This window comes from Pleurodeles waltl, chromosome 10, assembly GCF_031143425.1.
Source record: "Pleurodeles waltl isolate 20211129_DDA chromosome 10, aPleWal1.hap1.20221129, whole genome shotgun sequence".
In the NCBI taxonomy this organism is placed as follows: domain Eukaryota; kingdom Metazoa; phylum Chordata; class Amphibia; order Caudata; family Salamandridae; genus Pleurodeles; species Pleurodeles waltl.
The window spans coordinates 29,938,315-29,964,386 of record NC_090449.1 but is presented as its reverse complement, the minus strand read 5'-3'; the positions used below and the strand labels follow the sequence as shown (position 1 = coordinate 29,964,386).

The window sequence follows — 26,072 nt, the reverse complement described above, 5'->3', positions numbered from 1 at the left end:
AAGCAATATAGGGCCTGATTTAGAGTTTGGTGGATGGGGTTACTCCGTCACAAACCTGATGGATATCCCGTTTGTCATATTACGATTCCATTATATTCTATGGGAATTCTAACACGGCGGACAGGATATCACGTATGGAGTAACCGATCCGCCAAACTCTAAATCAGGCCCTATGTAATGATTGCTATAGCAACGTCGTCGTTTGCTGGTTCGCTTCACCCACAGATAGACGATGCTCTCTTTTCACCGCCTGCTTGTTTCTTCTCCAGAATATCCGGACCCAGGTGGCCGCCTTCCGTCAGGAGAATAACCTCACCACAGAGGTTGGCGGGAACAAAGAAAATATCAAAAAGAACCGCTACAAGGACATCCTGCCATGTAAGTCGAGGTGCTCCTACTTGTAGACCGTGCACCCCCACCTCCACCATCTCAGGTGTCTCCAAAAACCTGCGATCCTCATTTGTGGGCCTCTTTTCTTTGTATTGTCCTCGTCACCTTTTCACGCGAGTCTTGATTATCCTAAATGCATGTTTTTAGAAGTCCAAAGCAGGGCACACTTCACAAACAGGAGCACTTGAATTCAGGCTTTAATGTCCCTCTTACAATCTTATGTACAAGAACCCAGAGACCTGCTCCCCAAAAGAATGTTCCTGGAGCCTGAGTGGAGAAAAATGTAAGAGATGTTCACTGCCCAAGGCCCAACACAATGCAACATGGTTCCCACTACGATGATACATCTAAAGACATGGCTATCCAATTTAAAAGTTCAATATTTATCTGCATTAGACCTTTGCATGCAAATAAATTAATGAGAAGGACAAGGGGTGAGGATACAAATAATCAGAGTAAAAAACACCCCCGTTAAGTCCATAAATCAATACCACCCTTCTTGTTGCTCCCATCAGTACATCCTTCCAAGTATTTGCACAAAATGGCCACCAGGGTACAGATTAGTGCTCTGGGGTGGGAGGGGGGGGGGCACAGATATTACAGAAGATGAGTTATGAAGTGTGTTGCATGAAACGGAAAAACTCTAATGTCCCCTGAGGTCATCACGCATGACATGAACACACTTTGCACATAGGTTCAAAACAAAGGCCACACACTTCCAACTACTAACCCTACATGGTGTAGAGTACAATTTGTGCAGTTAAGCGCTTCATCAACCTACATGTGGGTAGTAAGTGCTATACAAATCTTACAAAGGCCACACCTTTCCAACCACTAACCCTACATGGTGTAGCGTGCTATCCGTGTGGGTATGTGCTTCAGCAACCTACATGTGGGTAGTAAGTGCACATACAATATGTGCAGGGATGTGCTTCAGCAACCTACATGTGGGTAGGAAGTGCTGTACAAATCTTACAAAGGCCACACCCTTCCAACCACTAACCCTACATGGTGTAGCATACAATCTGTGCAGGTATGTGCTTCAGCAACCTACATGTGGGTAGTAAGTGATACATACAATCTGTGCAGGTAAGTGCTTCAGCAACCTACATGTGGGTAGTAAGTGCACATACAATCTGTGCAGGTAAGTGCTTCAGCAACATACATGTAGGTAGTAAGTGCTATACAAATCTTACAAATGCCACACCCTTCCAACCACTAACCCTACATGGTGTAGCGTATAATCTGTGCGGGTAAGTGCTTCAGCAACCTACATGTGGGTAGTAAGTGCATATACAATCTGTGCAGGTATGTGCTTCAGCAACCTACATGTGGGTAGTAAGTGATACAAACAATCTGTGAAGGGAAGTGCTTCAGCAACCTACAGGTGGGTAGTAAGCGCTATACAAATCTTACAAAGGCCACACCCTTCCAACCACTAACCCTACATGGTTTAGCATACAATCTGTGCATGTATGTGCTTCAGCAATCTACATGTGGGTGGTAAGTGATACATACAATCTGTGCAGGTATGTGCTTCAGCAACCTACATGTGGCTAGTAAGCACTATACAAATCTTACAAAGGCCACACCCTTCCAACCACTAACCCTACATGGTTTAGCATACAATCTGTGCATGTATGTGCTTCAGCAATCTACATGTGGGTAGTAAGTGATACATACAATCTGTGCAGGTATGTGCTTCAGCAACCTACATGTGGGTAGTAAGTGCATATACAATCTGTTCAGGTATGTGCTTCAGCAACCTACATGTGGGTAGTTAAGTGCACATGCAATCTATGGAGGTAAGTGTAAGGAAATGCCTCCTTGGCATGGTTGCCCCCTGACTTTTTGCCTTTGCTGATGCTATGTTTACAATTGAAAGTGTGCTGAGGCCTGCTAACCAGGCCCCAGCACCAGTGTTCTTTCCCTAACCTGTACGTTTGTATCCACAATTGGCAGACCCTGGCATCCAGATAAGTCCCTTGTAACTGGTACTTCTAGTACCAAGGGCCCTGATGCCAGGGAAGGTCTCTAAGGGCTGCAGCATGTATTATGCCACCCTAGAGACCCCTCACTCAGCACCGACACACTGCTTACCAGCTTGTGTGTGCTAGTGAGAACAAAATGAGTAAGTCGACATGGCACTCCCCTCAGGGTGCCATGCCAGCCTCTCACTGCCTATGCAGTATAGGTAAGACACCCCTCTAGCAGGCCTTACAGCCCTAAGGCAGGGTGCACTATACCATAGGTGAGGGTACCAGTGCATGAGCCTGGTACCCCTACAGTGTCTAAACAAAACCTTAGACATTGTAAGTGCAGGGTAGCCATAAGAGTATATGGTCTGGGAGTTTGTCAAACACGAACTCCACAGCACCATAATGGCTACACTGAAAACTGGGAAGTTTGGTATCAAACTTCTCAGCACAATAAATGCACACTGATGCCAGTGTACATTTTATTGCAAAATACACCCCAGAGGGCACCTTAGAGGTGCCCCCTGAAACTTAACCGACTGTCTGTGTAGGCTGACTCGTTCCAGCAGCCTGCCACACTAGAGACATGTTGCTGGCCTCATGGGGAGAGTGCCTTTGTCACTCTGAGGCCAGTAACAAAGCCTGCACTGGGTGGAGATGCTAACACCTCCCCCAGGCAGGAGCTGTAACACCTGGCGGTGAGCCTCAAAGGCTCACCCCTTTGTCACAGCACCGCAGGACACTCCAGCTAGTGGAGTTGCCCGCCCCCTCCGGCCCCGGGCCCCACTTTTGGCGGCAAGGCCGGAGAAAATAATGAGAATAACAAGGAGGAGTCACTGGCCAGTCAGGACAGCCCCTAAGGTGTCCTGAGCTGAGGTGACTCTAACTTTTAGAAATCCTCCATCTTGCAGATGGAGGATTCCCCCAATAGGGTTAGGATTGTGACCCCCTCCCCTTGGGAGGAGGCACAAAGAGGGTGTACCCACCCTCAGGGCTAGTAGCCATTGGCTACTAACCCCCCAGACCTAAACACGCCCTTAAATTTAGTATTTAAGGGCTACCCTGAACCCTAGAAAATTAGATTCCTGCAACAACAAGAAGAAGGACTGCCTAGCTGAAAACCCCTGCGGAGGAAGACCAGAAGACGACAACTGCCTTGGCTCCAGAAACTCACCGGCCTGTCTCCTGCCTTCCAAAGAACTCTGCTCCAGCGACGCCTTCCAAAGGGACCAGCGACCTCTGAATCCTCTGAGGACTGCCCTGCTTCGACGACGACAAGAAACTCCCGAGGACAGCGGACCTGCTCCAAAAAGACTGCAACTTTGTTTCAAGAAGCATCTTTAAAGAACCCTGCAATCTCCCCGCAAGAAGCGTGAGACTTGCAACACTGCACCCGGCGACCCCGACTCGGCTGGTGGAGAACCAACACCTCAGGGAGGACCCCCGGACTACTCTACGACTGTGAGTACCAAAACCTGTCCCCCCTGAGCCCCCACAGCGCCGCCTGCAGAGGGAATCCCGAGGCTTCCCCTGACCGCGACTCTCTGAAACCTAAGTCCCGACGCCTGGAAAAGACCCTACACCCGCAGCCCCCAGGACCTGAAGGACCGGACTTTCACTGCAGAAGTGACCCCCAGGAGTCCCTCTCCCTTGCCCAAGTGGAGGTTTCCCCGAGGAAGCCCCCCCTTGCCTGCCTGCAGCGCTGAAGAGATCCCTTGATCTCTCATTGACTTCCATTGCGAACCCGACGCTTGTTCTAACACTGCACCCGGCCGCCCCCGCGCCGCTGAGGGTGAAATTTCTGTGTGGGCTTGTGTCCCCCCCGGTGCCCTACAAAACCCCCCTGGTCTGCCCTCCGAAGACGCGGGTACTTACCTGCTGGCAGACTGGAACCGGGGCACCCCCTTCTCTCCATTAAAGCCTATGCGTTTTGGGCACCACTTTGAACTCTGCACCTGACCGGCCCTGAGCTGCTGGTGTGGTAACTTTGGGGTTGCTCTGAACCCCCAACGGTGGGCTACCTTGGACCAAGAACTGAACCCTGTAAGTGTCTTACTTACCTGGTAAAACTAACAAAAACTTACCTCCCCCAGGAACTGTGAAAATTGCACTGTGTCCACTTTTGAAATAGCTATTTGTGAATAACTTGAAAAGTATACATGCAATTGAAATGATTCAAAGTTCCTAATGTACTTACCTGCAATACCTTTACAACAAGATATTACATGTTAAATTTGAACCTGTGGTTCTTAAAATAAACTAAGAAAAGATATTTTTCTATAACAAAACCTATTGGCTGGATTTGTCTCTGAGTGTGTGTACCTCATTTATTGTCTATGTGTATGTACAACAAATGCTTAACACTACTCCTTGGATAAGCCTACTGCTCGACCACACTACCACAAAATAGAGCATTAGTATTATCTATTTTTACCACTATTTTACCTCTAAGGGGAACCCTTGGACTCTGTGCATGCTATTCCTTACTTTGAAATAGCACATACAGAGCCAACTTCCTACATTGGTGGATCAGCGGTGGGGTACAAGACTTTGCATTTGCTGGACTACTCAGCCAATACCTGATCACACGACAAATTCCAAAATTGTCATTAGAAATTGATTTTTGCAATTTGAAAAGTTTTCTAAATTCTTAAAAGACCTGCTAGGGCCTTGTGTTAGATCCTGTTTAGCATTTCTTTTAGAGTTTAAAAGTTTGTAAAAGTTTGAATTAGATTCTAGAACCAGTTTTAGATTCTTAAAAAGTATTCCAACTTTTAGAAGCAAAATGTCTAGCACAGATGTGACTGTGGTGGAACTCGACACCACACCTTACCTCCATCTACAGATGAGAGAGCTAAGGTCACTCTGTAAACTAAAGAAAATAGCAATGGGCCCCAAACCTACCAAAGTACAGCTCCAGGAGCTTTTGGCAGAGTTTGAAAAGGCCAACCCCTCTGAGGATGGCAACTCAGAGGATGAAGATAGTGACTTGGAGGGAAATTCCCCCCCTCCAGTCCTACTTAGGGAGAGCAGGGCTTCTCAAGCCCTGACTCCACAAATAATAGTCAGAGATGCTGGTTCCCTCACAGGAGGGACCAACAACTCTGAAATCACTGAGGATAACTCCAGTGAAGAGGACATCCAGTTAGCCAGGATGGCCAAAAGATTGGCTTTGGAAAGACAGATCCTAGCCATAGAGAGGGAAAGACAAGAGATGGGCCTAGGACCCATCAATGGTGGCAGCAACATAAATAGGGTCAGAGATTCTCCTGACATGTTGAAAATCCCTAAAGGGATTGTAACTAAATATGAAGATGGTGATGACATCACCAAATGGTTCACAGCTTTTGAGAGGGCTTGTGTAACCAGAAAAGTGAACAGATCTCACTGGGGTGCTCTCCTTTGGGAAATGTTCACAGGAAAGTGTAGGGATAGACTCCTCACACTCTCTGGAAAAGATGCAGAATCTTATGACCTCATGAAGGGTACCCTGATTGAGGGCTTTGGATTCTCCACTGAGGAGTATAGGATTAGATTCAGGGGGGCTCAAAAATCCTCGAGCCAGACCTGGGTTGACTTTGTAGACTACTCAGTAAAAACACTAGATGGTTGGATTCAAGGCAGTGGTGTAAGTAATTATGATGGGCTGTACAATTTATTTGTAAAAGAACACCTGTTAAGTAATTGTTTCAATGACAAACTGCATCAGCATCTGGTAGACCTAGGACCAATTTCTCCCCAAGAATTGGGAAAGAAGGCGGACCATTGGGTCAAGACTAGGGTGTCCAAAACTTCCACAGGGGGTGACCAAAAGAAAGGGGTCACAAAACCTCCCCAGGGGAAAAGTGGTGAGACAGCCAAAAATAAAAATAGTAAAGAGTCTTCTACAGGCCCCCAAAAACCTGCACAGGAGGGTGGGCCCAGAGCCTCTTCACAAAACAATCCTGGGTACAAGGGTAAAAACTTTGATCCCAAAAAGGCCTGGTGTCGTAGCTGTAATCAGCCTGGACACCAAACTGGAGACAAGGCCTGTCCCAAGAAAGGTTCCACTCCAAACTCCAATCCAGGTAACACTGGAATGGCTAGTCTCCAAGTGGGATCAACAGTGTGCCCAGAGCAAATCAGGGTCCACACTGAAGCTACTCTAGTCTCTGAGGGTGGGGTGGATTTAGCCACACTAGCTGCCTGGCCTCCTAACATGCAAAAATACAGGCAGCAGCTCTTTATTAATGGGACAAGTGTAGAGGGCCTGAGGGATACAGGTGCCAGTGTCACCATGGTGACAGAGAAACTGGTTTCCCCTGGCCAATACCTGACTGGAAAAACCTATACAGTCACCAACGCTGACAATCAGACTAAAGCACACCCCATGGCAATGGTAACTTTAGAATGGGGAGGGGTCAATGGCCTGAAACAGGTGGTGGTCCCCTCAAACATCCCAGTAGACTGTCTGCTTGGAAATGACCTGGAGTCCTCAGCATGGGCTGAGGTAGAACTAAAAACCCATGCAGCCATGCTGGGTATCCCTGAACTGGTGTGTGTAAAAACAAGAGCACAATGCAAGGCACAGGGTGAAAAAGTAGAGCTGGAGTCTGGAAAAATGGCCCAGCCTACCAAGAGAAAAGGAAAGTCAGTTGGGAAACCAACTGCAACACAGTCAGAAAAAGAGAACCTCTCTTCTCAGGAACAAGTTCTGCCCTCTGAGGGAACTGAGCCTTTGGAACTTGAACCTTATCAGGTTGAGCTCTTAGGCCCAGGGGGACCCTCAAGGGAAGAGCTGTGTAAGGGACAAGAAACCTGTCCCTCTCTTGAAGGCCTTAGGCAGCAAGCTGCTGAAGAGTCCAAGGGCAAGAAAAATGGAACACATAGGGTCTATTGGGAAGATGGACTCCTGTACACTGAGGCCAGAGACCCCAAACCTGGTGCCACTAGGAGAGTGGTAGTGCCTCAGTCGTTCAGAGAGTTTATTCTGACCTTAGCCCATGATATTCCCCTTGCTGGGCATTTGGGACAAACCAAGACGTGGGAGAGGTTAGTCAACCACTTCTACTGGCCCAATATGTCCCAGAAGGTTAAGGAGTTTTGCCTCTCCTGCCCCACCTGTCAATCCAGTGGTAAGACAGGTGGGCACCCAAAGGCCCCCCTCATTCCACTTCCAGTGGTGGGGGTCCCCTTTGAAAGAGTGGGTGTGGACATAGTTGGTCCACTGGAACCTCCCACAGCCTCAGGAAATATGTACATCCTAGTAGTAGTGGATCATGCTACTAGGTATCCTGAAGCTATTCCCCTTAGGTCGACTACTGCCCCTGCAGTAGCCAAGGCCCTCATTGGTATCTTTACCAGAGTGGGTTTCCCTAAGGAGGTGGTGTCTGACAGAGGTACCAACTTCATGTCAGCATACCTAAAACACATGTGGAATGAGTGTGGATTGACTTACAAATTCACTACACCATACCATCCACAAACTAATGGCTTAGTTGAGAGATTCAACAAGACATTAAAAGGCATGATCATGGGGCTCCCAGAAAAACTCAAAAGGAGATGGGATGTCCTCTTGCCATGTCTGCTTTTTGCTTACAGAGAGGTGCCACAGAAGGGAGTAGGATTCTCACCCTTTGAACTTCTGTTTGGTCACCCTGTAAGGGGACCACTTGCTCTTGTTAAAGAAGGCTGGGAGAGACCTCTTCATGAGCCTAAACAAGACATAGTGGACTATGTACTTGGCCTTTGCTCTAGAATGGCAGAGTACATGGAAAAGGCAACCAAAAACCTTGAGGCCAGCCAACAGCTCCAGAAGTTTTGGTATGACCAAAAGGCTGCAATGGTTGAGTTCCAACCAGGGCAGAAAGTCTGGGTTCTGGAGCCTGTGGCTCCCAGGGCACTCCAGGACAAATGGAGTGGCCCTTACCCAGTGCTAGAAAGGAAGAGTCAGGTCACCTACCTGGTGGACCTGGGCACAAGCAGGAGCCCCAAGAGGGTGATCCATGTGAACCGCCTTAAGCTCTTCCATGACAGGGCTGATGTAAATCTGTTGATGGTAACAGATGAGGATCAGGAGGCAGAGAGTGAACCTCTCCCTGATCTTCTGTCATCAGACCCAAAAGATGGCTCAGTAGATGGAGTGATCTACTCAGACACCCTCTCTGGCCAACAGCAAGCTGATTGTAGGAGAGTCCTACAACAGTTTCCTGAACTCTTCTCCCTAACCCCTGGTCAGACACACCTGTGTACCCATGATGTGGACACAGGAGACAGCATGCCTGTCAAAAACAAAATTTTTAGACAGTCTGACCATGTTAAGGAAAGCATCAAGGTGGAAGTCCACAAGATGCTGGAATTGGGAGTAATTGAACGCTCTGACAGCCCCTGGGCTAGCCCAGTGGTCTTAGTCCCCAAACCTCACACCAAAGAGGGAAAGAAAGAGATGAGGTTTTGTGTGGACTACAGAGGGCTCAACTCTGTCACCAAGACAGACGCCCATCCAATTCCTAGAGCTGATGAGCTCATAGACAAATTAGGTGCTGCCAAATTCTTAAGTACCTTTGACTTGACAGCAGGGTACTGGCAAATAAAAATGGCACCTGGAGCAAAAGAGAAAACAGCATTCTCCACACCTGATGGGCATTATCAGTTTACTGTTATGCCCTTTGGTTTAAAGAATGCCCCTGCCACCTTCCAAAGGTTGGTGAATCAAGTCCTTGCTGGTTTGGAGGCCTTTAGCACAGCTTATCTTGATGATATTGCTGTCTTTAGCTCCACCTGGCAGGATCACCTGGTCCACCTGAAGAAGGTCTTGAAGGCTCTGCAATCTGCAGGCCTCTCTATCAAGGCATCCAAATGCCAGATAGGGCAGGGAACTGTGGTTTACTTGGGCCACCTTGTAGGTGGAGGCCAAGTTCAGCCACTCCAACCCAAGATCCAGACTATTCTGGACTGGGTAGCTCCAAAAACCCAGACTCAAGTCAGGGCATTCCTTGGCTTGACTGGGTACTACAGGAGGTTTGTGAAGGGATATGGATCCATTGTGACAGCCCTCACTGAACTCACCTCCAAGAAAATGCCCAAGAAAGTGAACTGGACTGTAGAATGCCAACAGGCCTTTGACACCCTGAAACAAGCAATGTGCTCAGCACCAGTTCTAAAAGCTCCAGATTATTCTAAGCAGTTCATTGTGCAGACAGATGCCTCTGAACATGGGATAGGGGCAGTTTTGTCCCAAACAAATGATGATGGCCTTGACCAGCCTGTTGCTTTCATTAGCAGGAGGTTACTCCCCAGGGAGCAGCGTTGGAGTGCCATTGAGAGGGAGGCCTTTGCTGTGGTTTGGTCCCTGAAGAAGCTGAGACCATACCTCTTTGGGACTCACTTCCTAGTTCAAACTGACCACAGACCTCTCAAATGGCTGATGCAAATGAAAGGTGAAAATCCTAAACTGTTGAGGTGGTCCATCTCCCTACAGGGAATGGACTTTATAGTGGAACACAGACCTGGGACTGCCCATGCCAATGCAGATGGCCTTTCCAGGTTCTTCCACTTAGAAAATGAAGACTCTCTTGGGAAAGGTTAGTCTCATCCTCTTTCGTTTGGGGGGGGGTTGTGTAAGGAAATGCCTCCTTGGCATGGTTGCCCCCTGACTTTTTGCCTTTGCTGATGCTATGTTTACAATTGAAAGTGTGCTGAGGCCTGCTAACCAGGCCCCAGCACCAGTGTTCTTTCCCTAACCTGTACGTTTGTATCCACAATTGGCAGACCCTGGCATCCAGATAAGTCCCTTGTAACTGGTACTTCTAGTACCAAGGGCCCTGATGCCAGGGAAGGTCTCTAAGGGCTGCAGCATGTATTATGCCACCCTAGAGACCCCTCACTCAGCACCGACACACTGCTTACCAGCTTGTGTGTGCTAGTGAGAACAAAATGAGTAAGTCGACATGGCACTCCCCTCAGGGTGCCATGCCAGCCTCTCACTGCCTATGCAGTATAGGTAAGACACCCCTCTAGCAGGCCTTACAGCCCTAAGGCAGGGTGCACTATACCATAGGTGAGGGTACCAGTGCATGAGCCTGGTACCCCTACAGTGTCTAAACAAAACCTTAGACATTGTAAGTGCAGGGTAGCCATAAGAGTATATGGTCTGGGAGTTTGTCAAACACGAACTCCACAGCACCATAATGGCTACACTGAAAACTGGGAAGTTTGGTATCAAACTTCTCAGCACAATAAATGCACACTGATGCCAGTGTACATTTTATTGCAAAATACACCCCAGAGGGCACCTTAGAGGTGCCCCCTGAAACTTAACCGACTGTCTGTGTAGGCTGACTGGTTCCAGCAGCCTGCCACACTAGAGACATGTTGCTGGCCTCATGGGGAGAGTGCCTTTGTCACTCTGAGGCCAGTAACAAAGCCTGCACTGGGTGGAGATGCTAACACCTCCCCCAGGCAGGAGCTGTAACAGCTGGCGGTGAGCCTCAAAGGCTCACCCCTTTGTCACAGCACCGCAGGACACTCCAGCTAGTGGAGTTGCCCGCCCCCTCTGGCCCCGGCCCCCACTTTTGGCGGCAAGGCCGGAGAAAATAATGAGAATAACAAGGAGGAGTCACTGGCCAGTCAGGACAGCCCCTAAGGTGTCCTGAGCTGAGGTGACTCTAACTTTTAGAAATCCTCCATCTTGCAGATGGAGGATTCCCCCAATAGGGTTAGGATTGTGACCCCCTCCCCTTGGGAGGAGGCACAAAGAGGGTGTACCCACCCTCAGGGCTAGTAGCCATTGGCTACTAACCCCCCAGACCTAAACACGCCCTTAAATTTAGTATTTAAGGGCTACCCTGAACCCTAGAAAATTAGATTCCTGCAACAACAAGAAGAAGGACTGCCTAGCTGAAAACCCCTGCGGAGGAAGACCAGAAGACAACAACTGCCTTGGCTCCAGAAACTCACCGGCCTGTCTCCTGCCTTCCAAAGAACTCTGCTCCAGCGACGCCTTCCAAAGGGACCAGCGACCTCTGAATCCTCTGAGGACTGCCCTGCTTCGACGACGACAAGAAACTCCCGAGGACAGCGGACCTGCTCCAAAAAGACTGCAACTTTGTTTCAAGAAGCAGCTTTAAAGAACCCTGCAATCTCCCCGCAAGAAGCGTGAGACTTGCAACACTGCACCCGGCGACCCCGACTCGGCTGGTGGAGAACCAACACCTCAGGGAGGACCCCCGGACTACTCTACGACTGTGAGTACCAAAACCTGTCCCCCCTGAGCCCCCACAGCGCCGCCTGCAGAGGGAATCCCGAGGCTTCCCCTGACCGCGACTCTCTGAAACCTAAGTCCCGACGCCTGGAAAAGACCCTGCACCCGCAGCCCCCAGGACCTGAAGGACCGGACTTTCACTGCAGAAGTGACCCCCAGGAGTCCCTCTCCCTTGCCCAAGTGGAGGTTTCCCCGAGGAAGCCCCCCCTTGCCTGCCTGCAGCGCTGAAGAGATCCCTTGATCTCTCATTGACTTCCATTGCGAACCCGACGCTTGTTCTAACACTGCACCCGGCCGCCCCCGCGCCGCTGAGGGTGAAATTTCTGTGTGGGCTTGTGTCCCCCCCGGTGCCCTACAAAACCCCCCTGGTCTGCCCTCCGAAGACGCGGGTACTTACCTGCTGGCAGACTGGAACCGGGGCACCCCCTTCTCTCCATTAAAGCCTATGCGTTTTGGGCACCACTTTGAACTCTGCACCTGACCGGCCCTGAGCTGCTGGTGTGGTAACTTTGGGGTTGCTCTGAACCCCCAACTGTGGGCTACCTTGGACCAAGAACTGAACCCTGTAAGTGTCTTACTTACCTGGTAAAACTAACAAAAACTTACCTCCCCCAGGAACTGTGAAAATTGCACTGTGTCCACTTTTGAAATAGCTATTTGTGAATAACTTGAAAAGTATACATGCAAAGTTCCTAATGTACTTACCTGCAACACCTTTCAAACAAGATATTACATGTTAAATTTGAACCTGTGGTTCTTAAAATAAACTAAGAAAAGATATTTTTCTATAACAAAACCTATTGGCTGGATTTGTCTCTGAGTGTGTGTACCTCATTTATTGCCTGTGTATGTACAACAAATGCTTAACACTACTCCTTGGATAAGCCTACTGCTCGACCACACTACCACAAAATAGAGCATTAGTATTATCTATTTTTACCACTATTTTACCTCTAAGGGGAACCCTTGGACTCTGTGCATGCTATTCCTTACTTTGAAATAGCACATACAGAGCCAACTTCCTACAGTAAGTGATTCAGCAACCTACATGTGGGTAGTAAGTGCACATATAATCTGTGCAGGTAAGTGCTTCAGCAACATACATGTAGGTAGTAAGTGCTATACAAATCTTACAAATGCCACACCCTTCCAACCACTAACCCTACATGGTGTAGCGTATAATCTGTGCGGGCAAGTGCTTCAGCAACCTACATGTGGGTAGTAAGTGCTATACAAATTTTACACTAAAATGCAGTACAATCCAATACAATAGAGTGGGCCAGGAACTGGTAAGGGCCTCTGTTAACCTTAAATTCATATTTTTTTGAGGTTTGTCTGTTTGATCTGTTCTCATTTGGAACAACAAAAGACTTCCTCTGGCTTCCAAGATATGGGACCCTCGGGGGCCTCCAAGGGGTTGCAACTTCCTGGGGGAAGCTCTAAGCTTCAGTCTGACTGCTAACAAGTCAGCCTTGGGCCATTTTTGACCTTCTACCCTTTCAGGACAAGAAGAGGCCGTAGAAGGCATGGACGGGGATCCCCTGAAGGCTCCACGGTGCCTTGAACCCTGGTTCTGGGAGCCACAGGTCTCAAACCCTTGACTCAACATAGATATAGGATTTTTAAGATGCACGTTTCCAGCGTATTTGCGAAGTATACACTAACTGGTCCCTAGAATGTGTCCAGAACAAATTTAATGCATGATTGCCGAGTGGTCAGTCTAAGATTTAGGGCTGTCTCCACTGTCCACAATGATGAGATTCGGAGAGCTGCTGGGGCACCAACCTTCTACATTGGCCCTTCGTATGTCTGCAAGATCTTGGGGTCTCATTAAAACACTGACTGACCCTGAAGTGGGGTCAATTCTTAAGCGCATCTCTAGGTTTGCGTGTGAAGGTTTTTGTACATTTATCCTCAATTATCCAAGTTGATCAAGACTTCCCAGTAGCGGGCACGTCGACACTAGAGCATTGTGGTATCAGGGGACTATGGTCCTACCTACGTTTAATGCTTTTTGGGAGGTCCTCACTTGTCCTCTGCCTGTCTGGACGTGTGGCACAGGCGAATGCGTAGACCCAGTGCGGGGACGTGGACAATTAACTTTTAAGGTGATCTGGAGACCCGGGTGGACAGACTTACCATATAATCCCAATATCTGGTAAGTCTGTGACCCACCAGAGCTTGCTGAGATGAGCTCTCCGACATTTAATGTGATGCTGAAGTTTACAAAACGTCTGAATGAATGAATGAGTGAATTAGGCCTTCACCTCCTGGTTCCAGATGCTTCCTATTCTAACCCTCTACATGATGCCCTCTTTGTTCCCCATTTCACACTAGCCCTTCCTCTCTCTTTGCAGATGATCAGACAAGGGTTCCTCTCAGTCTTGCCGTGGAGGAGGGGCAGAATGACTACATCAACGCCAGCTTCATTAAGGTAATGCGCCTCTCCGCCTCTTTAAGCACCATACTCTGTGGCCTGCTATGGCCAGACCTGGTCCCCCGCAGCATGCACATCTCCCAGTACGAGTTGTGAGCTGATGTTTTCTAATGGGGAAGCTGAGCAGTCGGTCTTTAAAAGCTGGAAGTGCAGGCAGCACAGGGCTTAAGCATCCAAAACTGGTTTGTTTCCTATGGAAGCGGAGATGTTGGCTGGTAGGTCCTCCATAAGCAGCCAGGCTGCTCGATCAATCCTACTAAGAGGAGAACATTGGTTTGCCATTTTCCAGCATTACGGGGGGTGTTCTCATATGTTTTTTAAATGTGGATTGCTAGCCAGACAGGGACAGTCGGCCAGTAGGTTCTCCAGAAGTGTAAGGCTTTGAAGCTGTCCTCCAAATGTGACAGAGGTAGTTGGTTGGTGCCACTGGATTGAGAAAGCTGATCAGTCCGCCTAACCTAGGTGGCTGAAGTAACTAATCCCCAAAAAATAGAAGGGTAGGCCTACTGGTCATCCAAAAGTCTGAGCATTTTCAACTCTGTACTGCCAAAGGGGGAGAACCTGCCAAGTAAGATTTAAGAACAGGGAGGGAGAGGTGGGGGGAGATTCTGCCAAATGTAGGGGCTGTCCCATAATTTGTCCATTCTCCTCACGCCCTCCTTCAGTCCTTTGTATCAGTCAGAGGAGCCCTAGAAGCTACCATGCCCTACAGCCAAAAAGATCCCTAGTTATTATTGTTCTTTTTGAAGTGACCTTCAACATTTTCATTTTAGAATGAGATTTCGACTCCGTTTTCGAAAGGCGAATGAATGAATGAATGAATGCGTGAGTGAATGAAAGAATGAATTGGCACATTTATAAGTCGCCCATCACATTTCGCAAGGTCTATTAGTGCAAGTCATTCAAAAGCATCTAGAAGAAGTAGGTCTTTCGTGCTACTTTACATCTGGAAAAGGGAGAGATTGCCTAGGTTGGTAGGGCAGCGGGCGTTCCAAAGGATTGGGGCACCCATAGCAAAGGCACTGCAGCCCCTGAATTTCATTTACCATCAAGGCACCAGCTCAAAGGCTTGATCTTGGCTCCTCAATGACTACCACAAGGGTTGATCTTGGCTCGCCAAGGACTGCCTCAAGGGTTGATCTCAGCTCCTTAATGACAGCCACAAGGGTTGATCTCGGCTCGTCAGTGACACATGAAGGACTTGATCTTGCCTCCTGAATGTACAAGTGGTGAATAGTGTAAATTCATTGTGCTACCGAGGTAAACCCTTGGTAGAATTAACACTTGTGCATCCAACAAGCAAATGTGAACCTAATCTTGTGTTTTACAAGAAGCCGATACAGAAAGTGCTTTCACAGTGTCACAGACTCCTGCAGGTTAAGTCCCACAGTAGCCGCAGTCTGCGGCGTTTTGGACTTTTCGCGTAATGGCAGCTGTATTCCCTGGAAGATTTGTAACGCAGGTTACAATAAACAAAGCTGGATTTAGTAAAGGCTCCTGCTACACAACCTCTATATTTTGAGACAACAGTGACATGCAGAATTAACAATTACTTAGGATGTACCCTACTGGATCAGACAGTGACTTAACAGGGTGTAAAGAAAAAAACATTTTTTTAAACACATTTTGAAATGAGGGAATAACATTTAACGGTAACGCTAGGTCCAAGACCCCCTTCTTGTCCAGGTGTTTCCCATAAAATAGTATAAACTCTGTGTTGGAACCATTAATTTGTAGATAACTGAGATGCATCCAATTTGTGGTTGTAAGCAGAGGAGCTTGAAGAGTGTGGTTGTCATCTTTGACATCTCTGTAAGTACCAGAGCAAGATCTGAGGGTCAGCATAGGACTGTGCCCTGTACATAGGCCCTGTGTCAGTACAGGTTTACCGATGGTGATCCTACATCTTCAGGTAACTAAGGTTGGTTAATTCAGTGTTTGTCTGCGTGTACATATGTGGTATTTGTATAGAGTGAACCTAGCCAAAAGGCAGCCGAACTCTGTATAATGTGTCACTCGCTTTAAGTCTGCTATGTTTGTGTTTGGTTAGTAGAACAGTGCTGTCTAACTGCTAACTTCCTATGATTTGTCCCACATTAGGGACTGGACAACAAGCAGTGCTACATCGCTACCCAGGGCCCGCTCAGCCACACGGTGGTGGACTTCTGGAGGATGATCTGGGAGTACCACGTGAAGGTGAGTGCAGTGAGTGAACAGGGCTGTATCTCCCTAGGACATGGGTCTAGACAACAAGCAGTTTCTAAATCACGCCCTATGGCTGACTCAGCCACACAGTGGTGGACTTCTGTAAGATGATCTGGGAGTACCACATGAAGGTAAGTGCAGCGAGCGACCAGGGATGCGTCTCCCTAAGACATGAGTCTAGCCAACAAGTGATGCTACATCACCACCTAAGGTTGGCTCAGTCTCATGGTGGCGGACTTCTAGAAGATATTCTGGGAGCACAATGTGAAGGTGAGTGCTGCAAGTGAAGGGTATGTCTTCCTAGGACGTGGGTCTGGACAACAAGTGGTGCTACATCAACACCCAAGACCCATCAAGCCCTGGAGTGGTGGACTTCTAGAGGAGTATCTAGGAGTACCGCAGGAAGGTGGGTGGAATGAGCGGGGAGCACATCTATATAGGACACCATATAAAAGGCACAGATTAAGACAATGGTGGAATAAGAGCCACACTCCCTTGTAGAGCAGAGCCTGCACTACTGTGTAAGTAGGGTGGCAAGTCTGAACCTCTACATTTGTCCTGGCGCCCTGCACTGCTGTCAGAAGTAGCAGGGAGGGAAGACGCTCCACACTCCACCTTAGCTCAGAGATCGCAATGTTCAGAATCTTGCGACCTACAGGAAAGTCTGGGGCTAAAAGTTGAAACTTATTGACGTCAGGTGTGTGCAGCCTCTCTTACTCACACTCAACTTCAACTCACCAAAATTCCAGTGGTAGCGGAAACAACATCACTTATTCCTTCACATCAAATGATATGGTTGAATGAATGAATGGATGGATGGATGGATGAGCTATTTCTTTAGAGCACCTGTTACCATGTAGGGTGTCCTGGCGCTGATGACACACTTATCCCACCTTCATCCCAGAAAAACCTCATATTTGCTGCTGAAATGCTAAGGGAAGGTCGAGATGGGAAAACCACAGAAATAACTGAGCTCTTACAACCCTGACTACTTCCGGTTCCTGCCGCAGTCTTCATACCCGCTGAGGTAAGGAAGAGCAGAGACAGTGCCAGCGGTACTGAAGGGCATTCCAGGGATCCCCCAATTCACCTACATGCCCCCCACATTTCTACTGAAGACTACCATAAACTGCCACTCCCTACCCACCCTATTTTAGCTGTGCCCATGCTGTAGTGGAGAATTTGTTTATGGAAATGTAGCTCCTGTGTCTCAATCAATCAAGGATCTAGAAAGTGCAGCAAATCACCCATGAGGGTCTCAAGGTGCTGAAGAAGCAAGAAGACAGGAGCAAGAGCAATGCAGCAGCATGGGTCGTGCTGCAGCCTCCATTAAGTAGATCCTAGGAGAAGGGATGGGCGCAGGGAGGCGATGGGCGGAGCCAGGTGGGAAATAATGGGCAGCGTGCAGGAGCTGCAAGGGAAAAGCTTGGAGAAAGCAGTGAAAACAAGGGGAAAGCAGTGAAAACAAGGGAAAAGCAAGGAGAAGACACACAGAAAACGGGGAAAAGCAAGGAGAAAGCAGTGAAAATGAGTGAAAACCAAGGGAAAGGGTCTCAAAAAATGGGGAGGGGGAGCAAGGAGAAAGCACACAGAAAACAAGGGAGAAAGAAGTGAAAGCATGGAGAAAGCAGTGAAAACAATGGAAAAGCAAGGAGAAGACACAGAGAAAACAGGGGGAAAAGCAAGGAGAAAGCAGTGAAAATGAGGGAAAAGCAAGGGGAAGGGTCCCAAAACACGGGGGAAGCAAGGAGAAAGCACACAGAAAACAAAGGAGAAAGCAGCGAAAACAAAGAAAAAGCAAGGCGAAGGCGTATAAAAGAACATGGGAAAAATGCAATTTTAAGGCACAAAAAAAGGAGGAAAAGAAATTGCAAGGCACACAAAAACAGGGGAAAAGCAATAAGAAGGCACACAAAAAACTGTGGGAATAGCAAGAAGAAAGTAGTGAGAACAAGGGAAAAGCAAGGAGAAGGCACACAAAAAAGGGTGAAAAGCAAGCATGATGAGGGAAAATGCAAAGCAAAAGCAGTGAAAACTGGGCCTGGGACCTCCTCTGGTGTCTGTCCGTGCAGAAAGGATCCCAGGAATGTACTTTTATGAATGCAGCTAGTCAGTACCTTGATAATGAATTATTTTGCTGTGACTAAGCTTTGCTTGATACCTGTGTAAATAAAAAAAAATAATGCTATTCCAAACTACCAGTTGGAGAGAGCCACAAAATGTGTTAAAAAGAGGTTCCAAGCCAAGAAGTACAAAAAGACCTGGACTCAGCCAGTGTAAAGAATGGGGCTGTGAAGTGATGTGGGTTCTTCGTGTTTACGCTGATTGGAGTGATATCAGGGTGCACTTAGGACAAACCAACTACTAAGGACACCCTTTATTTTAAAGTTGAATCCAAGGATTCCACATTAAGGGAATTCATTGGTAGATTATATATGCCTATGCAAAATGTGGTGCAATCGTGATTCGTTGTACAATGAATAGATCTATCATCCACGATCCTGCTGGGTATTGCCAATTCTAAGGCAATGCATTAAATGAGTACATACTGGGTCTGCCTATAGCATGGTTTGACCTCCAATATTGACTGATTGCGCTATTGTATCAATGTTAATAATACCTATAATTTATCCCTAGATAGAACTCCTTCATAATGAGAAGAATTGTGCTTGTTCAGTATTGTATCAAATACCAGCCCTCGCCAGACAACCAGTTAGGCAGTCAGGTTTTGGTGCACTATTTAATTGAGTTATTTTTCCCTCCAGCACGTCTAACCATCCACCCCAAGCTCCCAAAAAGTGGCAAAGCACAGTTTCTGTAGTGTAGGTCTGACCCCTCACCCCGCTTGACCCCACCCCTTGCAGTGTGCTAATTACGCATTTTTCTGTCTGATGAGGCTATCAACCGTCACATTATGGGCATAAACTATTGTTAATTGCCAACCCAACACTTCCTGGCCCTGGCAATAGGTGAAGTCAGATAAGGTTATCAACTGTGACATTATGGGCATAAACTGCTGTTAATTGCCCACTCCCCAGCTATTGACCCTGGCAGTAGGTGAGGTCTGCTGATTCTATCAGCTGTCACATTATGGGCATAAACTGCTGTTAATTACCCGACCCACAGTTATTGGCAATAGCAATAGGTGAGGACACACGAGAGGACAGTTACATTCAATTGATACCCATTAGCGGTAGATTAATGAGGATAGTGACTTAAGACCGTCTAATCACACCCCCTACAGGCAGATAACTACACCAAACGTCTCTGCCTACTTCATGTCCTGGTGTCATACGTTCATAGAATATGCACAAATGGCAGTAGTTAAGGGCAGCATTCTGACTGGCTGAACTAATCTCAGTAATCCGTGTAGGGTGCTAATAGTGCTATAGCCCGGTGACGAGGGCTATAACGGTTGTTAAAGGTCCTCTGGAATGTTGGAGCTCCAAGCTTATATCAGCCATTATTTGCCCTGCTCCACTTCACTGTTTTCAATGGAGCTCTCAACATTCCGGTTTTGTAAATAATATTAAGAGCCTTGCAAAGTGGCCCATGGTATTTGTTGGACCCGGCCCTTTTTTTCAGGGGTATCCCCATGCTTTTTGCCTTCTTCCTCCTCTTATTTCTTTTTACCTGTTTTGGTTGGCTTTAGAACTCTGGGCACTTTACCACTGCTAACCAGTGCTAGAGTGCATATGCTGTCTGAAAGAGAGAGCCGGAGGCTGTAGGAGGGATTGCCACACTGCCTGTTGCTTTGTTATGCTTGCCTGCCACTTGCTGCTTCTGTCATGGGAGTGAAAGGACTGGACTTGGCTTTCTACATCCTGCTTTCCAAGGTTCTCAAAGTTCTTTCAACTGAGCTTGCCTCCTGTTATGAAGTCTCAGGGACATCAAAGACTTAATCTGCCAGTACCTGGGATCTTCTGCTGAGAGTCCTGACTTGCCAAGTGGTGCCAACTCCAGTCCCTGGGCCCTTGGAAGTGTAAAAGGGGTGACCTGAAGGAGAAAACCACGCACCAATGTGCAGAAGTGGAAAAACTGCAGTGCCTGTTTCACTGTGGTTCCATCAAAACAGCGTGTCTGGATTTTCTACGCATCGTCCCCGGTGGGTCAATTTCTCATCGATCCCACACCGTAGTATGGCACGGAGGCTGCGTGTCTGGAAATGAAAGTATCTTCCTTTCTTCAAGGAAAGAATCAACACATCCCCTCCTCTGCCAGTAAGGAATCAACACTTCACCTCTCCTTCGAGGAAACAATCAACGCATCATCTCCCCTGCGCAGTAAGGAACTGATGCATCTCCTTGCTTTTTTGCGCCTCACCTCCCCTGTGGTCCGCACGGTCTTTGGTTTTGAGGCACCCCAGGTACTTTGTGCTAAAAAGATACAGTCACTGATTCCTATGAATTAAGACTCATTTCAACTTTTAAAGTGTGATATCTTTACTTGTGGATGTTAGATTTTTGTTTTTTTGCTCTTGTTTTACTCCGATAAATATTGGCTATTTTTCTAAACTGGTGTGGAGTACTTATGTTGTGTGTGTGTGGGTGAGAAGGGGTTATCTTAGCTGTGTGACTCCCTTACCCTAACTAAAGTGAGGGTTCCTACTTGGACAGTGTACAAACCACTGCCAACTACAGACCTCATTTCTAACAGTATTTTAAAGACAAACTATTAGAGCAGTGATTTCCCAACCTGTGGTCTGTGGACCCTTCTTGGTCCACGAAGCCAACTCAGGGGGTCCGCAATTACTTAAAAAATATTAACTGTTTAATAAAGTGTATATAAATAAAGCAGCTAACTGTACAGTTCTAAAGTTTAAAATGCTCTGTAAATATGAAGACATTTGAAATTGGAGGCTAAGACCTAAGTTGGTATCCTCCAGATTTATTTGTGAGAGCAGCCCAGGTCCATCATGCAGAACAGACGATGAGTGGCCTCAGTTGAATTTAGAAAGGCTCAAATCCTCCGACTAAAATTATAGTTTTAATTTTTGTTATATTTGATTGTGAATTAAATACATTTTCATCATGTGTGTATTTGTTTGATGAATGCTTGTTTCTGTATTGTTTAGGGGTTCAAATATTGAAAATGCTTAGGCCAGGTACCCCGACTTGTAGTAATAACTCTTAGGGGGTTCCCAATTTCAATGACAATTCATTAGGGGGTGGGGAGGCCTGATTCCAAAAATTACTCAGAGGGGGTCCCTGGTTTCCAGTAATGATTAAGTAGGGGTCCTCAAAAGTCAAACAGTTAAGAATCACTGTATTAGAGGGCCTATTTGCCTTTCTATGGGACTAATACAGACTGCTTCTTCAGGGCTTCCCTATAGTGTTGCTTATACTACCAACCAGAGACAACTTCATGCAAGGCTACCATGTGCCTATCCCAGCCTCTAAAGACCTCCGAGCCTGAGATGGCTGACTGGGCCACTGCCATAGAGGTCTTTCAAAGGTCCTAAGCTCTCAACATGCCCTCTGACTGTTGGGGGACCACCTGACTACAGATCATCAAGGACTTCGGATGTCTAGTTAGTTCAATGGAATGAAAATGACTATAATCGTTATCCCACACAGTCCAGGACTGGAAAGTTTACAAAATGACCTGGAGGGAGGTGGTCAACCTGTCTGACTGCCCCAGCCCCACATCATGCACAGTCCTGACATTGAACTGCAACTGACCCTGCTTGCGTTCACACTCCAACCTGTGAGACAACCTCCCAGTTTCCCCAGAGCTGTTCCACCTCGGCTCCCTCCGCACTCTTACCTGCCAGTGAGGTCCTCGTAAGCGAGCCTGGCTTTCAGTTGTCCGGGCCTCCCTGCCCTGGGGCTCTCAAGCGCTGGCTGTTTGCCAGACACCGGAATCAAGTGGATGGATACAGAATAGCATTAATCCTGTATAGGAAGCAGGCGGGACCGACTTCACACTCCTGCCGTGAGGTTTTCCTGGTCCAACCAGTTCTAATTACTGTTTCGGCAAAGGCCCCAAACACGGGCCAACAGGAAGGGCAAGATCGTGTCTGATGGGAGCCTGGTTGCGTGTCATGGTCCGTGACATGTTCATTCACCTTGGAAAACACATTTCGAGAAGGAAATCCCCATTACATCTTCAGGTGTTAGTAAGGAGTTTTAGCAAGGATTGGCAAAGTCAGTTTATTGCCTATGCAAGAGCAATTGGCTTTGTCAACGTCTTTTAGCGATGTTGTACAGCGGCATGGCTGAAAGTTATGGGAAAAAAAAAAACAGGTTGACATGGCAAGAGTTGACCACGAAGGACTGCGATCTGTTTTCTTAGGATGACTTTGTTAAAACATGTTTTAAGGAATAAATAATTTTAACACCAGCAAATGTAAACCAACAAGAAATAGTAACTGTTGACTAATTTCCTAATCTCCCAAGATTATGGTGGGTGACAGAAGAGGACTAATGCACTGCTTGACTTGAAATTACCTGGGCTTTGATTGTCCACTTCAGCCATGGCTTTGGCACAAGACTTCGGCCTGGAATAATGACAGTGCATGTGCCGTTGAGTGCTACGAGTCTGAGGGATTTGGTGAAGTGCCAGGTGGTTCCAGCTGACCTTATTTTGGCACTTGCAAATGCTGAGAGCTTGTAGAGACCACAGGGCATTGGGTTTAGGTGTGCTGTGAAGTATGGCAGTCACAGAGTATTCTAAGCGTGAATTTCAGGTGGTCACTGTGAGCATGAACTCTGCCTGTTGGGTATAGTTTAGGAGAGTACAGGACCTGTTGTAAAGCGGTTCAAGAAGGAAGATTTTGACAGATCTGATGTTGATGCACAGTAGCTCGGGTGGCCTTGTGTGTGAGTGCTGTGAAGTTGTATGATGGACGTAACTAAAGTGCATTATGGTTTGTCAAGTCACGCCGTATGGGCTGGAGGCACGCGGAGGATGGGAGATATATACAGGGATGCTCCAGGTTATTTTGAAGTTGTGTGTAGTTCAGAGATGTGGAGTGATAGACTGAGGACGGAAGAGGGGAAATAGCTAAGAAGGAGGTGGGCAGAGTTTCAGAGGGACTCAGAACAGGACTGGAGATGTGATCATAGCCGGTTGGACGGTAGATGAGCTGCTCTGATGGTAAAGAATAAACTGATGTTGGTCATATATTATGACAATCAGATTTTGATCAGGACAAGAGGTGCCAACACACCAGTATGATGCCAAGAAGATCTGCTTAGCAGGTGAAGACTTCTACTCGGGAGAGCTTGTTACAGCTGAACTCGTTTGAGACAGAAGCTATATTTTCTTCTTCTCACACCTCTGACTTAATAGATTAAGCTAGTTTCCAAAATACTTTAATGAAGAGGAAACCCCAGCACTCCCAGTGTAAGAACTCTGGTTTGGTCTTAGATGAAAACCTCTCTCTGGGTGGACAAGTTGAGTCCATTGTCAAGGAAATCCTTCCAACTCACTTGAGTAAAAAATATAATAAACATGGTTGCCAAAGCCTTGACCGCAGTCTGTGCAGGGTCGTTTCTCAAGTCCATAGTACACAGCACTGTTGTCCTCTATCTGGATATCGCCGAATGTAGCTAAATATGCCTCAAAAAGACAATAAAACTTGGGTACGTTAGGCCTAGGGTTAAGAAAATGCAACCGCGTGTCATGGCTTGTGGAAATCTTCATCCAATTTGGTAGAGGCCTGAATAAAAGTTTGTTGTGTGCACGAACCTGCAGAGGCAGGCCTGGACCCTTCAGGCACTACACCCTTCAGATCGGCCAGAAGAACGAGTTACTTACCTTCGGTAACGACTTTTCTGGTGGATACATTAGCTACCTGTGGATTCCTCACCTCATGAATACTCCCATGGCGCCAGCATTCTACGGAAATCTTCTTACTAGTCTCTGCACGTCGACGAGGACGTCACTGTCTCGCACGCGACGCCGTCTGACGTCATACAGGCAATAAGAGGTCCTCGACGACGTGCGGACGTCAGTACCAATCATTTTTTACGTGCATGAGAACAACCAGGCAATGCAATGAAAGAACAAAGCAACATCCATTATATTGTAAAAATACACCACATTGTATGAATAACTGTAAATCTTTTTTATGTACATATATATATATATATATATATATATATAAAACTCTTTCTTTTAAAAATATATACACACACCAAGTATATACATAAAGATATATACACATATACCCATATATATATATAAATATATTATATATATACATCTATTGCACCCTCAAAGATCAAGAGGAGCGCACTCAAGGATTACTTGGCAAGACCATAAAGGCAACGGGGAGGCGGGTGGGACCGTGAGGAATCCACAGGTAGCTAATGTATCCACCAGAAAAGTCGTTACCGAAGGTAAGTAACTCGTTCTTCTGATGGATACAACTACCTGTGGATTCCTCACCTCATGAATAGAGTCCCAAAGCAGTACCACGCCCGGCGGTGGGTGCCTAAATGGTCAAACCAAGAAATCCTGCAGCACTGACCGTGCAAAATTGCCGTCCCTTCTAACCTCAGAATCTAAACAGTAATGTTTTGCAAAAGTGTGAAGGGACGACCAAGTTGCGGCCTTGCAGATGTCGACCACAGGAACACCTCTGGCTAAGGCCGAAGTGGCCGACTTAGCTCTGGTGGAATGAGCTCTAATGCCCTCAGGAGGATCCTTCTTTGCCAAAGAGTAACATATTTTAATGCAAAGAACAACCCACCTGGATAGTGTTCTCTTGTGGACTGCCTTTCCTCTCCTCTTGCCCACGTATCCAATAAACAGCTGATCCTCCAGCCTGAAATCCTTTGTTCTATTGATAAAGAAGCTCAACGCTCTCTTTGGATCCAGACGGTGCAGTCTTTCTTCCTCTTTGGAAGGATGAGGCGGAGGATAGAACGTGGACAAAGTAATTGCCTGAGCCAAATGGAAGGGTGAAACAACCTTCGGGAGGAAAGCAGCCTTGGTCCTCAACACCACCTTATCCCCATAAAAAGTTGTATAAGGGGGTTTTACTGATAAGGCCTGCAACTCACTCACTCTCCTTGCTGATGTTATAGCTATCAGGAAGACTGTTTTTAAAAACAAATACCTTAAGGGGCAAGAATGCATAGGTTCAAAAGGGGACCCCATAAGGAAAGTCAGGACTAAGGACAAATCCCATTGCGGCATAACGAATGGCTTTGGAGGATATTGATTTAGAAGACCTTTCAAGAATCTGATAACAATAGGGGATTTAAATAAAGATGGTTGGTCTGGAAGACATATGAAGGCTGACAAGGCCGATAAATAACCTTTAATGGTAGCCACTGCACAACCTTTCTGCGCCAGAGATAGAGCAAAAGACAAAACGTCCGATAGATGAGCTTGTAAAGGATCAATCTGCCTCTCTCCACACCACGCAACAAATTTAGACCACCTATTAGCGTAGATAGATTTAGTGGAGTGTCGCCTGGCCGCTAATATAACATCCACTACCTCAGGCGGGAGAGAGAAGGAACTCAGGTTGCCCCGTTCAATCTCCAGGCATGTAGGTGCAGACTCTGGAGGTTGGGGTGTAGAACCTGCCCCTGCGACTGCGAGAGGAGGTCTGCCCTGAAAGGGAGACGGAGCGGCGGGCACGTTGAGAGTTGGAGAAGGTCGGAGTACCACACCCTCCTTGGCCAATCCGGAGCTATTACGATTACTAGAGCCCGGTCTTGGCGAATCTTCCTCAATACTCGAGGAATCAAGGGTATGGGAGGAAACGCGTAAAGCAACTGGCCGCACCAGGTCATTTGAAACGCGTCCCCCAATGCTTCCTGCATCGGATACTGAAGGCTGCAGAACAACGGACAATGCGCGTTCT

The 26,072-nt window shown here is 47.2% G+C and overlaps 1 protein-coding gene across 1 annotated transcript in view; it reads left to right on the top strand.

Annotated features, from left to right (window-relative positions):
• PTPN18 (protein tyrosine phosphatase non-receptor type 18) overlaps positions 1 to 26,072 on the top strand; it is a 266,237-nt gene that overhangs the window by 112,612 nt on the left and 127,553 nt on the right. The window contains exons 2-4 of the mRNA XM_069209534.1: positions 270 to 378; positions 13,965 to 14,041; positions 16,145 to 16,240. Of these exons, the coding sequence (XP_069065635.1) occupies positions 270 to 378; positions 13,965 to 14,041; positions 16,145 to 16,240 (282 nt within the window). The remainder of the gene's footprint in view (positions 1 to 269; positions 379 to 13,964; positions 14,042 to 16,144; positions 16,241 to 26,072) is intronic.